At 41.7% G+C, this 14039-nt stretch overlaps 1 protein-coding gene and 1 non-coding gene across 5 annotated transcripts in view; one reads left to right on the top strand and one right to left on the bottom strand.

The window, feature by feature from the left end:
• The window catches only part of HAUS1 (HAUS augmin like complex subunit 1), a 29271-nt gene extending 15886 nt beyond the window's left edge, over nucleotides 1-13385 (top strand). For all 4 annotated transcript variants that reach the window (XM_063645374.1, XM_055233519.2, XM_055233528.2 and 1 more), the window contains exons 3-9: nucleotides 2939-3074; nucleotides 4696-4830; nucleotides 7117-7240; nucleotides 7965-8030; nucleotides 9497-9568; nucleotides 10449-10496; nucleotides 13127-13385. In XM_063645374.1, coding sequence (XP_063501444.1) covers nucleotides 2962-3074; nucleotides 4696-4830; nucleotides 7117-7240; nucleotides 7965-8030; nucleotides 9497-9568; nucleotides 10449-10496; nucleotides 13127-13177 — 609 coding nt within the window. In that variant the 5' untranslated portion in view covers nucleotides 2939-2961 and the 3' untranslated portion in view covers nucleotides 13178-13385. The remainder of the gene's footprint in view (nucleotides 1-2938; nucleotides 3075-4695; nucleotides 4831-7116; nucleotides 7241-7964; nucleotides 8031-9496; nucleotides 9569-10448; nucleotides 10497-13126) is intronic.
• Nucleotides 6249-6355, bottom strand: LOC129461346 (U6 spliceosomal RNA). Its single transcript, XR_008650502.1, has one exon. It is a non-coding gene; the product is annotated as a U6 spliceosomal RNA (small nuclear RNA).
• Nucleotides 13386-14039: the final 654 nt, after the last annotated feature.

Below are 14039 nucleotides of genomic sequence, written 5' to 3'. Positions count from 1 at the left end.
GCTTCGCCAAAATGGCGAAACCCCATCTCTACTAAAAATGCAAAAATTAGCCAGGCATGGTGGCATGTCCCTGTAATCCCAGCTACTAGAGGGGCTGAGGCAGGAGAATCACTTGATCCCGGGAGGCAGAGGTTGCAGTGAGCCGAGATTGTGCCACTGCACTCCAGCCTGGGTGACAGAGTGAGACTCCGTCTCAAAAAAAAAAATTAGCCAGGGGTGGTGGTGCACACCTGTAGTCCCAGCTACTTGGGAGGCTGAGGTGGGAGGATTGCTTGAGCCCGGGAAGCAGAAGTTGCAGTGAGCCAATATCGTGCCACTGCACTCCAGCTTGGGCGACAGAGTGAGACCCTGCCTTAAAAAAAAAGCCTAAAAAATATGAGCTAAACCTAAAATGCATAGAAGGCAACAAAGGTATATACCCTTGTAACCTTGGATTTGGCATTGGTTTCTTGGATATGATGCCAAAAGCACAAGCAACAAAATAAAAAGTATATAAATTAGACATCATCAAAATTTAAAACTTTTGTTCTCAAAGGACACCATCAAGAATATGAAAAGACAGGCCGGTCGTCGTGGCTCACACCTATAATCTCAGCACCTCAGGAGGCTGAGGCAGGTGGATCACCTGAGTCTTGAGTTCAAGACCAGCCTGGCCAACCCTGTCTCTACTAAAAATACAAAAATTAGCTGGGTGTGGTGGCACATGCCTGTAATCCCATCTACTTGGGAGGCTGAGGCATGAGAATCACTTGAACCTGGGAGGCGGAGGTTGCAGTGAACCGAGATTGTGCCACTGCACTCCAGCCTGAGCAACAGAGCGAGACCATCTCAGAAAAAGAAAGGGAAGGGAAGGGGAGGGAAGGGGAGGGAAGGAGAGGGGAGGGGAGGGGAGGGGAGGAAAGAAAGAAAGGGAAGAAAGGAAAGAAAGAATATGAAAAGAGACAGTCCTCAGAATGGGAGAAAATATTTGTAAATATATCTGATATGGGACTTGTATCTACAACATGTAAAGAACTCTTACAACTCAATAATAAAGGCTGGGCACAGTGGCTCACACCTGTAATCCCACCACTTTGGGAGGCTGAGGCGGACAGACTGCTTGAGCCCAGGAGTTTGAAGTCAGCCTAGGCAACATGGCGAAACTACATCTCTAAAAAATTATGAAAATTAGCCAGGCATGGTGGTGCACACCTGTAGTCTCAGCTACCTGGGAGGCTGAGGTGGGAGGATCACTTGAGCCCAGGAGGTGGAGGTTGCAGTGAGCCGAGATTGTGCCACTGTACTCCAGCCTGGGTGACGGAGTGAGACCCTGTCTCAAAAAAAAAGCAACAACAACAAAAAACAAAACCTCAATAATAAAAAGACAACCCAATTTTAAAATGGACAAGGGGTATACATAGACATTTCTCCTACGAAGATACACAAATGGTCACAAAGCACGGCATCATTAGTCATCAGAGAAATTCAAATCAAAACCATAGTGCTAGGCTGGGCACAGTGGCTCACGCCTGTAATCCCAACACTTTGGGAGGCCAAGGCAGGCAGATCGCTTGAGTCCAGGAGTTCAAGACCAGCTTGGGCAACATGACAAAACACCATCTCTACAAAAAAATACAAAAATTAGCCAGGTATAGTGGTCCACAGGTACCTGGGAGGCCAAGGTGGGAGGATCATCTGAGATCATGCCACTGTTCTCCATCCTGGATGACAGAGTGAGACCCTGTCTCAAGAAAACAAACAAATACCACAGTGCTACTTCACACTCACTAGGATGGCTATAATCAAAAAGACATATTGCAACTGTTGGAGAAGATGTGGAAAATTGGAGCCTTCATCACTTCTAGTGGGAATGTAAAATCATACAATCACTTTGGAAAACAATCTGACAGTTCCTAAAATGTTTAAACATAGAGTTAACATATGACCAGCAATTCCACTTATACCCAAGAGAAATGAAAACATATGTTCATATCAAAACCTAACATTTACTGAATGAATGTTTTTAGCAGCATTTATAATAGCCAAAATGTGGAAACAACCCAAATGTCCATCAGCGGTTAAGTGGATAAATAAAATGTGATATGTCCATCTAATGGAATGTTATTCAGCCATAAAAAGGAATGAAGTACTGGTACATGCTGTGGCATGGATGAACCTTGAAACTATTGTGAGAGAAGCTAGTCACAAAGGACCACACATTTTATGATACCATTCATATGAAATGTCCCAAATAGGCAAATGAATAAAGACAGGAAGTAGTTGCTAGGGTTTCATGGGTTAGGAGATTAGGAAGTGATGACTAAGGGGGGCCGGACATGGTGGCCCACACCTGTAATCCTAGCACTTTGGGAGGCCAAGGCTGGTGGATCACCTGAGGTCAGCCTGGGCAACCCAGCGAGATCTGGTCTCTATAAGAAAAAATAAGCTGGGGGTGGTGGCTCATGCTTGTAATTCCAGCACTTTGGGAGGCTGAGGTGGGTGGATCACAAGGTCAGGAGTTCGAGACCAGCCTGGCCAACACGGTGAAACCCTATCTCTACTAAAAATACAAAAAAAATTAGCTGGGCATGGTGGTAGGCGCCTGTAATCCCAGTTACGCAGGAGGCTGAGGCAGGAGAATCACTTGAACCCAGGAGGCGGAGGTTGCAGTGAGCTGAGATTGCACCACTGCAGTCCAGCCTGGGCGACAGAGCGAGACTCCGTTTCAAAAACAAAAAAAAGGGAAAATAAAGTAATGACTAAGGGATGTAGAGTTTCTTTTTGGAGTGATGAAAATGTTTTTTAAGAATAGGTTGTACTGATGGGGATACAACTAAAAGCCACTGAATTACATACCTTAGGTGGGTGGATTATACAGTATGTGAATTATGTCTTGATAAAGCTGTTAAAAAGTTTTAAAAAAGCAAACAGTCACTATGGAACTCTTTCATGTTTTTAGCCAAGTATCTTCAAGACCTTCTCATGGAGAGTGTGAATTTTTCCCCGGCCAATCTCTCTAGCACTGGTTCCAGGTATCTGAATGCTTTGGTTGACAGTGCGGTAGCCCTTGAAACAAAGGATACCTCGCTAGCTAGGTAATTCTTATGACAGTTTTAATTTCTGCAATCATATCTGCTATAAGGTCTTAAAGACTTTTTGTTCTCAGCATAATTCTATATGAAAAATTGGCAATAAATACAAAGCACTAAATTTAGTTACTTCATGTCTTTGCCAGTGAGTATAATTAATTTGGATAAATTTGGTATTGGTTAATTTTTAGTGTTTCTTCTTCCAGGATTGTGTTTATGAAGGGTGGTTCTCATGTATATTTGGAAAGGGGTTAGTATCACATTGTTCCTTGTTTATGGTAAGAGAGAGAGTAGGCTAAATGATTTGGTTGAGCATAGTAAATTTTGGTTATGTCTACCTTTCTGTTAAGTCGGTCAGGAATTTTCATTCTTTTTAACAGGCATTTTACTTATATAATAACATGATTCTTCTAACAACCTTTAGAGGAAACTGAGGGTCAGGAGGTGTGGGTTAAATAATTTCTCCGAGCTACTAAATGGCAGAGCTGAGATTCAAAACCAGTCTTATAAAGTTCATATGACTACCACTTTTGGCCATATCTTAGCTAGGAGTACTAGTATATTTGTTTTTGTTTTTGTTTTTGAGACAGACTCTCATTCTGTCGCCCAGGTTAGAGTGCAGTGGCGTGATCTCGGCTCACTACAACCTCCGCCTCCCGGGGTAAAGCGATTCTCCTACCTCAGCCTCCCGAATAGCTGGGATTACAGGCGCCTGCCACCATGCCTGGCTAATTTTTTTGTATTTTTAGTAGAGACGGGGTTTCACCATGCTGGCCAGGCTGGTCTCAAACTCCTGACCTTGTGATTACCCACCTCTGCCTCCCAAAGTGCTGGGATTACAGGCATGAGACACTGCGCCCGGTAGGACTACGAATATTAATACAACTTATCATAATCAGAGAACAACACAGCAGAACAGCTTACCTGTCAATTTAAAGGCAATTTATATATAAGCTCAAAGAGCAGTGTTTTAGGTAAAAGAACATGCCTACTCTATGGCAGCAGAAACCTAGACTTGAATTAAGTAAGTTCAGCAGATAACAAATACCAGTTGTATGTTAGTTGTATAAGCATTGGGGAAGCAGGGATGAATCATGTAATTTCTTGCCTTTTTTTTTTTTTTAACAAATAATGTGTGTTTTAGAATTTTTTTAACTTTTTTTTATACTTACATACTATCATACAACTTAAAGTCACATTATGTTTTGTGCCTTCTTACTATATAGAGCTCTGGTATAACTGGGGAAGCGAGATGAATACGATAGTAACTTCCTTAAAGAACAGTCTCTGCTTACAGTCAAATAAGGGAGATAGAAATGTAACTATAACATAGTGTGACAGCTGTAACAGTAAAAGTATGTACAAGGTATAGCTGGGTAGTACAGAGAAGGAGGTAGTTAACGCCAGGATGACAGGGACACTCATCTGAGTTTTGAAGGAACAAATGGAACTTTGCCAAATGAAGAAGGGCATTCCAGGCAATGGGAACAGTGTAAAAAAACGCATAAAGGTATGAACAGCATGGTTATATAAAAATCTACATGGCGATAAAGTCATTTTTAGCAATGAGGAGTAATTATAATTATTGCCCATTAAGCCCATGTATATGACCAGATTTTTCTTTCAGTTTTATCCCTGCAGTGAATGATTTGACCTCTGATCTCTTTCGTACCAAATCCAAAAGTGAAGAAATCAAGATTGAACTGGAAAAACTTGAAAAAAATCTAACTGCAACTTTAGTATTAGAAAAATGTCTACAAGAGTAAGTAATTGAGTTCAAAGTGGTGACAATTGATAAATAAGGGAGTAATAGGACACTGTCAAATTTAGTTTTGGCAGTAGGTATGATTTTAAAAACATTAGGAAATGGGCTCCATAAAACATTTTTTTAAGTAGAATGATCAGTGGAGCTGGAGATGGTTGGATATAGACTTTTTCAGCTTTTTTTTTTTTTTTTTTTTTTGAGACGGAGTCTCGCTCTGTCACCCAGGCTGGAGTACAGTGGCACAATCTCAGCTCACTGCAACCTCCACCTCCCAGGTTCAAGCAATTCTCCTGCCTCAGCCTCCCAAGTAGCTAGGATTACAGGCATGAGCCACCACGCCCAGCTAATTTTGTATTTTTAGTAGAGACAGGGTTTCTGCATGTTGGTCAGGCTGGTCTCCAACTCCCGACCTCAGGTAATCCGCCCGCCTCGGCCTCCCAAAGTGCTGGGATTACAGGCATGAGCCACGGCACCCGGCCTGACTTTTTCAGCTTTTACTTCATACAATTTTACTTCATACAATTTCTTACCTTATTTTTTTTTTCTTTTTGAGATGGAGTCTTGCTGTGACACCCAGGCTGGAGTGCAATGGTACAATCTTGGCTCACTGCAACCTCCACTTCCCGGGTTCAAGCAAGTCTCCTGCCTCAGCCTCCCCAGTAGCTGGGACTACAGGTGCACACCACCACGCCCAGCTGATTTTTGTGTTTTTAGTAGAGACAGGGTTTCACCATATTGGCCAGGCTGGTCTCGAACTCCTGACCTCAAGTGGTCCACCTGCCTTGGCTTCCCAAAATGCTGGGATTACAGGCATGAGCACCGCACCCAGCCTCTTGCCTTTTCTTAAAAACAAATAATGTGGATTTTAGAATTTTCAAAATGTATGTGATTTTTTTTATACTTGTAAACTACCATACAACTTAAAGTCACATATGACTACATATGTGCAAGGCACTGTCATGTCACATTTATTTTTATTTATTTATTTACTTATTTTATTTATTTATTTTGTTGAGACAGAGTTTCTCTCTTGTCACCCAGGCTGGAGTGCAATGGCGCGATCTCAGCTCACTGCAGCCTCCGCCTCCCAGGTTCAAGTGATTCTCCTGCCTCAGCCTTTCAAGTAGCTGGGATTACAGGCACCTGCCACCACACCCAGCTAATTTTTTTTGTATTTTTAGCAGAGACGGGGTTTCATCATGTTGGCCAGGCTGGTCTCAAATTTCATGTCACATTTAGTACAGAGGTATTTAGGACCTCCTATTTCAAATTGGCTTCAGGATATGTTAAATTATTATTATTTTTTTAAACAAAATTCACAGTTTATTTAGGTTGAAATAAACTATACAAAATTGACTTTCTTTGCCAAAAATAACAGCAATATTTTCCATATTATTTCTAGATAAGCCACAAAACAAAATATGGAATGCTTCACAAATTTACACATCTTCATTGCATAGAGGCCACTCTAATTTTCTCTGTGTCGTTCTAATTTTAGTATATGAGCTGCCAAAGTGAGCACCAATTTTTTTTTTGAATGGCTGATTTACTTTCTTCAAGAATAATTGGCTTATATTAATTGTAAAATTGTTGTAAACCTGGGCAGCATCGTGAGACTGTCTCTACAAAAAAATTATTTATTTTATTTTTTTTTTAATTTGAGATGGAGTCTTACCCTACCACCCACGCTGGAGTGCAGTGATACAATCTCAGCTCATTGCAACCTCTGCCTCCCAGGTTCAAGTGATTCTCCTGCCTCAGCCTCCCGAGTAGTCAGGATTATAGGTGCATGCCACCATGCCTGGCTAATTTTTGTATTTTTAGTAAAGACAGGGTTTCACCATGTTGGCCAGGCTGGTCTCGAACTCCTGACCTCAGGTGATCTGCCCGCCTTGGCCTCCCAAAGTGCTGGGATTATAGGTGTAAGCCACTGTGCCTGGCCATCTACAAAAAATTTAAAAATTAGCCAGGCATAATGGCATGTGTCTGTAGCCCTAGCTATTTGGGAGGCTGAGGTGGGAGGATCACTTGAGCCAAGGAGCTTGAGGCTGCAGTGATCACACACTACTGCATTCAAGCCTGGGTGACAGACCAAGACCTCATCTCTTAAAAAAAAAAAAAAAGAAAGAAAGAAAACCCAGAGTGCAACATAGAGGGGAAGATGACCTGGTTACCAGCTCTTAGCCAAGCCAGCACTGAATCCAGAAGTAGTAGAGTTTCTATTTTACATTACTTTTACTGAGGAGAAGAAGAAGAAAATGTTTTTATTTTTGCTTTTTAAAGGGATATCAAGAAAGCAGAGTTGCATCTGTCTACAGAAAGGGCCAAAGTTGATAATCGTCGTCAGAACATGGACTTTCTAAAAGCAAAGTCAGAGGAATTCAGATTTGGAATCAAGGCTGCAGAGGTTTGTATGAAGGACTGAATATAGTTAGCTCTCTTCAGCCTTATTTTTTACCATCATCCTCACAGCTAGGCATTATTATTCCCTTTTTACAGATGAGAGGACTACAGAGAAGTTGGTAACTTGCCCAAGATTACATAGCTATTACAGTAAGCAGATCTAGATTCAAACTCAGGCATTCAGGCTCTGAAACTCAGGCCTTACACACTGCACCCATCTTGTCACAAATTCGTGAGTGTGGAAAGGATTTACATGTAACGTACAAATGCTTAGATACATGTACAGTTTTTCATTTATACTTGTAGTTCCTCTTTACTGTGTTATATGTTAAAAATATTTGATGAGCCGGGCGTGGTGGCTCATGCCTGTAATCCCAGCACTTTGGGAGGCCAAGGTGGGCAGATCACAAGGTCAGGAGATCGAGACCATCCTGGCTAATACAGTGAAACCCCGTCTCTACTAAAAATACAAAAAATTAGCCAGGCGTGGTGGTGGGCGCCTGTAGTCCCAGCTACTCGGGAAGCTGAGGCAGGAGAACGGCATGAACCCGGGAGGCGGAGTTTGCAGAGAGCCAAGATCGCGCCACTGCACTCCAGCCTGGGCGACAGAGCAAGACTCCATCTCAAAAAAAAAAAAAAAAAAAAAGAAGAAGAAAAAGAAAAATATTTGATGGTGGTCACTTTTGAAATAATTTTTTAACTGAACTCCTTTTTTTTGGTAATTGTAGGAGCAACTTTCAGCCAGAGGCATGGATGCTTCTCTGTCTCATCAGTCCCTAGTAGCATTGTCAGAGGTGAGCTTGTTTTAACCTAATTTAACTTTCTTTAAAATTTTACTCCATGGTCTGCTTTTTCATTTGTTTCTTTTTATTCGTCTTTTATTCACTGTGGACCTGATTTCTTTTCCTTTACCTTTGTACTTTATATTCACTGGTATTTATATCTTTTATTCCTTGTTTAGCTGTATATGCCCTCACATTTGCATGGTTTCCTTTTTATTATAAGTTAGAAACTCTGCTGGAGTCACTTATATATTATTGATGTATTTATTAAACAAATTTATTGAATGACCATGAGCTAATCATCTAGGTGCTCCCCTTTCTTCTCTTTCAGTAGACAGTAAAATGCAGGTCTCCAAACTCCTGTAGTTACCAAATGTAATTCTGGGATTTTAGGTTATATAAAGGTTTTACCTGTTTTGGTGGGAAGACAGAGAAATAGAGGGTTTTGTTTTATTATTCTTAACGTTTTTCATACTTCGTTCTTGGAATCTAATGTTGACAATTCATAAATATGTATTTGGGATTCTAGTTCTTCCTTTATATTTTTTTCCCCTTATTTTAATAAACAGAGATGGGGGTCTTGCTATGTTGCCCAAGCTGGTCTCAAACTCCTGGGCTCTAGTGATCCTCCCACTTTGGCCTCCCAAAGTGCTGGGGTTAGAAGTGTAAGCCACCACACCCAGCCTGCTTTATGTTTTGATTCCTCTTAATCACATTCTTTTCTATTCTTAGACAGCATACTTCAATCCTATTGTTAATAAATGGGAGTAAAGGCCAGGCATGGTGGCTCACCCCTGTAATCCCAGTACTTTGGGAGGCAGAGGCAGGAAGATTACGTAAGCCCAAGAGTTTGAGACCAGCCTGGCCAAAATGGCGAAACCTCATCTCTATTAAAAATACAAAAATTAGCCAGGCATGATGGCACATGCCTGTAATCCCAGCTACTCAGGAGGCTGAGGCAGGAGAAAGGAGAATCACTTGAACCTGGGGGGGCGGAGGTTGCAGTGAGCCGAGATCGCGCCACTGCACTCCAGCCTGGGTGACAGAGCAAGACTCTATCTCAAAAAAAAAAAAAAAAAGAAAAATTAGCCAGGCGTGGTGGTGCACGTCTGTGGTCCCAGCTACCTGGGAGGCTGAGGTGGGAAGATTGGTCGAGCCCAGGAGTTTGAGGCCACCATAAGCCATGATTGTACCACTGCACTCCAGCCTGGGCAACACAGACAGACTCCATCTCAAAAAAATAATAATAATAATAATAATAATTAAATAAGAATATAACTTTCCTATTTTAAGCATCTAACAGGTGTTGTTTCCATTTGGAGTGAGTTTGTCTGTCTATCTTTGAAGCTCTTTATTCGATAACGCTATTTAAAATATACTAATGTTAATGCTTTGTTGTGTTTTATTTCAGAAATGGGCAGTATTAGTTGCATTGTGAATGTTTCTATTATTCTGTGACTGTGTTCTTTTACCCTCAGAAACTGGCAAGATTAAAGCAACAGACTATACCTTTGAAGAAAAAATTGGAGTCCTATTTAGACTTAATGCCGGTAATAATTTTCGTGAATTAAAAAACAATTATTTCCTCCAACCTTCCCTAAGAGTACTATATGACCATGAAAATAGTGTGTTTAGACCAGGTGCTGTGGCTCATGCCTATAATCCCAGCACTTTGGGAGGCCAAGGCAGGCTGATCACCTGAGGTCAGGAGTTAGAGACCAGCTTGCCTAACATGGCGAAACCCCGTCTCTACTAAAAATACAAAAATTAGCTGGATGCAGTGGTGCACACTGTAGTCCCAGCTACTCAGGAGGCTGAGGCTGGAGAATCACTTGAACCTGGGAGGCAGAGGTTTCAGTGAGATCTTCAGCTAAGATCGTGCCACCACACTCCAGCCTGCTCAACAGGGCAAGACTCCATCTCAAAAAAAAAAAAAAAGGCTGGGCATGATGGCTTGTGCCTGTAATCCCAGCACTTTGGGAGGCCGAGGCAGGCGGATCACAAGGTCAGGAGTTCGAGACCAGCCTGACCAACATGGTGAAACCCCCGTCTCTACTAAAAATACAAAAATTAGCCGGGCATGGTGGTGGGCGCTTATAATCCCAGCTACTCAGGAGACAGGCAGGAGAATCGCTTGAACCCAGGAGGCAGAGGCTGCAGTGGGCTGAGATTGAGCCACTGCATTCCAACCTGGGCAACAGAGTGAGACTCCGTCTCAAAAAAACAACAACAACAACAAAAAAAAAAACGAAGAAAATAATGTGTTGGTTTTTAAAGGTTTAAAGTCAGTGGTAAATTTCAGTGTTATATGTACATTGGGTATCCCTCTGGGAGGCTTTTTGCCTTTTGAAAAGGATCGTGGCATTATTTTTCTCCTTGAGTCTGAATTGAGGCAATATAACCTTTCCTTGTTTTATTTTTTTTTTAAAGAATCCATCTCTTGCTCAAGTGAAAATTGAAGAAGCAAAGCGAGAACTAGTAAGTAGTTCCTGTAATTTTTTCAGATTTTTTTGAAAAGAAAATAAATGCTAATACAGCTAAAGTCCTCTTCATCCTTCTTTCCTTTCTCCTCAGTGATAAACTGCAGTCCTAAAGTTACTGTGTATCATTCTCCTGCATCTTTTGATACTTTTTTGGCTGTGTATGTGTGTATATATTTTTTCCATTAAGAAACATATAGGCCGGGTGAGGTGGCTCATGCCTGTAATCCCAGCACTTTGGGAGGCTCAGGCGGGTGGATCATTTGAGGTCAGGAGATTGGGACCAGCCTGGCCAAAATGGTGAAACCCCATCTCTACTAAAAATAAAAAATTAGCCGGGCACGGTGGTAGGCGCCTGTAGTCCCAGCTACTTGGGAGGCTGAGGCAGGACAATCGCTTGAACCTGGGAGGCGGAGGTTGCAGTGAGCCGAGATCACACCACTGCACTCTAGCCTGGGTGACAGAGTGAGACTCCATCTCCAAAAAAAAAAAAAAAAAAAAAAGAAAAGAAAAAAAAGAAACATATAGTAGACGGGCACAGTGACTCACACCTGTAATCCCAGCACTTTGGGAGGCCAAGGCGGGCGGATCACCTGAGGTCAGGAGTTCAAGACCAGCCTTGCCAACATGGGGAAACCCCATCTCTACTAAAAATACAAAAATAAGCCGGGCATGGTGATGCGTGCCTGTAATCCCAGCTACTCGGGAGGCTGAGGCAGGAGAATCACTTGAACCTGGGAGGTGGAGGTTGCAGTGAACTGAGATCACGCCACTGCACTCCAGCCTGGGGGCAGAGCAAGACTCCATCTCAAAAACAAAAAACAAAAAAACACATAGTAGTATTTTATGCCTTTTAAAATTTTGTGTAGATTTCCCTAGTGGGAAAAGGGGGATATATTGAGAGATATAGAATATTCTAGGCAAAAAGAATTTGCAAAGGCATATAAGCTGAAACATGGAGGACTTACTCAAGCTGTAGCAAGTGATAAAGTCCGGCTGCTTAGAAATGTGAAATGTAAGATAGAGTTGGAAAAGGTCAATTGGTTTATGATGTAGAGGGCCTTAACATATAAAGAGTGTTGAACTTAGAGGATGTAGGGACCACAGAAAGCTGCTGTGTGTTTCCTTGTTTTTTAAGCTCAAGAGAAATATGATCAAAGCTATGCTTTTGTTTTTTTTTGTTTTTTTTTTTTTTTTTGAGACAGAGTCTTGCTCTGTCCTCCAGACTAGAGTGCAGTGGCGTTATCTTAGCTCACTGCAACCTCCGCCTCCCAGGTTCAAGCGATTCTCATGCCTTGGCCTCCCGAGTAGCTGGGATTACAGGTGTGTACCACCATGCCTGGCTAATTTTTGCATTTTTATTTATTTATTTATTATTATTTTGAGACAGAGTCTTGCTGTGTTGCCCAGGCTGGATTGCAATGGCATGATCTCAGATCACTGCAACCTCCACCTCCCAGGTTCAAGTGATTCTCCTGTCTCAGCCTCCTGAGTAGCTGGAACTACAGGCACCTGCCACCATGCCTGGCTAACTTTTATATTTTTAGTAGGATGGGGTTTTGCTATGTTGGCCAGGCTGGTCTTGAACTCTTGACCTCAGATGATCCACACACCTCGTGTCTCCCAAAGTGCTGGAGTTACAGGCGTGAGCCACCGTGCCGGCCAAATTTTTGTATTTTTTAGTAGACACCGGGTTTCACCACCTTGGCCAGGCTGATCTCCAACTCCTGACCTCAAGTAATCCACCTGCTTTGGCCTTCCAAAGTGCTGGCATTACAGGCATGAGCCACTGTGCCTGGCCAAAGCTATACTTTTTGATCAGGTTAGTGCTTTAGGAAGATTATTCTGTAGCCAGTGTTTAGGGTAGATTGGGGGAGGGAGAAAGAAAATTGCAGAAACCAATTAGCTTATTTAGGCCAGATAAGAAGTAATGAGGACAGTGGCAATGAAAATGGAAAAGAGGCCGGGTGCAGTGGCTTACACCTGTAATCCCAGCACTTTGGGAGGCCAAGGTGGGTGGATCAAAAGGTCAAGAGTTCAAGACCAACCTGGCCAAGATGGTGAAACCCCATCTCTACTAAAAATACAAAAAGAAATTAGCCAGGCATGGTGGTGGGCGCCTGTAATCTCAGCTAGTCGGGAGGCTGAGGTAGAGAATTGCTTGAACCCGGGAGGCAGAGGTTGCAGAGTGAGCCAAGGTCGTCCCACTGTACTCCAGCCTGGGCGACAGAGTGAGACTGCATCTCAAAAAAAAAAAAAAAAAACCGAAAGGAAAAAAAAAACGGAAAAGAGGTGATATGAGTGACATTGTGGAAGCACATTGTTTTAGTAGCAAAGTAATGACATACTTATTCATATGTCATTACAGATTTCTCTCTCTCTAAAGGCTTTTTTCCCTCCCTTCACATGTTTCTTAGAATCACTTAGGAGTCTGAGTGCTTTTGGGGGGAAGAGGGGAGATGTAAAAGCAAGGAACTATCTGAAAGCATATTTGATATTCATAATGGTATTTTTAAAATTTTTTGTTTTAATGTTTCTTTTTTTGCTTCCCTTATTTTAAATAACATTAAATAAAAGCTAGAGCATCTGTTTTATGTCCTTATTTATGGTCTTTCTTTCTTCCTGTAGGATAGCATTGAAACTGAACTTACAAGAAGAGTAGACATGATGGAACTGTGACAAGAGCCAAATAAACATCCTTTTCCCTAACAAAGTAAATCGAATAGGACTTTACAGAGTTCTTTTTCCTCTTGGCATTTCCTAATAACAAAATTTTCTGTGTTCTTAGATTACAGAATATCATAATTGATAGAATATGGTTTCTTACTGTGTATTGCATTTTTGTGCCCCAATACATAGTTTTCATATTAAAAAGCCTTTTCTCTTACTTTGTTTCTGTGTGGTTGGTGGTTAAGAATCCTTCAGTAGCTCTACAAGGCAAATGTTACAACAGTTGTGCATGTATTCATCAGGTCAGCTAAAGTGAAAAGGAAAGGTTCCACAGCTCCAGTATGTTTCTCCCACTCTCTTCTTTCTCCAGGGGTTTGTTGTCATTCTTTTTGATCAGCTCACTGCCTGCCTCCAAATGTTAATATATGCAGGAATTTAGTTTATGAAAAAGATGACCTTTTAAATCAGTAGTAGAAAGATGGATAATTCAACACTGGTATTAGGTCCATACTTCACACCTTATGTCAGGATAATCCAAAGAATCAAAGATTTAAATATAAAAAATTTGAAAATAAAGGTACTAGAAGAAATTGAACGGAAGTTTTAATGTTTTGGCTTCTTTTTAAGAGACAGGGTCTTGCTGTATTGCCCAGACTGGCCTCAAAATCTTGGACTCAAGCAATCCTCCCACCTCAGCCTGTTGAGTACCTGACACCACAGGTATGTGCCACTGCACTCAGTCTAATGTTTGATTTTTAAATAATTGTGAGTCAGAAATGTATGACCAGAACCCAGGTGCCATAAATAAGTGCTTAAAATATTTAAATGTTTTGTTTTAAGACAGAGTCTTGCTCTGTCTCCCAGGCTGGAG

The sequence above is a fragment of the Symphalangus syndactylus genome, chromosome 1 (assembly GCF_028878055.3).
Source record: "Symphalangus syndactylus isolate Jambi chromosome 1, NHGRI_mSymSyn1-v2.1_pri, whole genome shotgun sequence".
NCBI classification, from domain to species: Eukaryota; Metazoa; Chordata; class Mammalia; order Primates; family Hylobatidae; genus Symphalangus; species Symphalangus syndactylus.
This window is presented reverse-complemented; position numbering and strand designations above follow the sequence as displayed.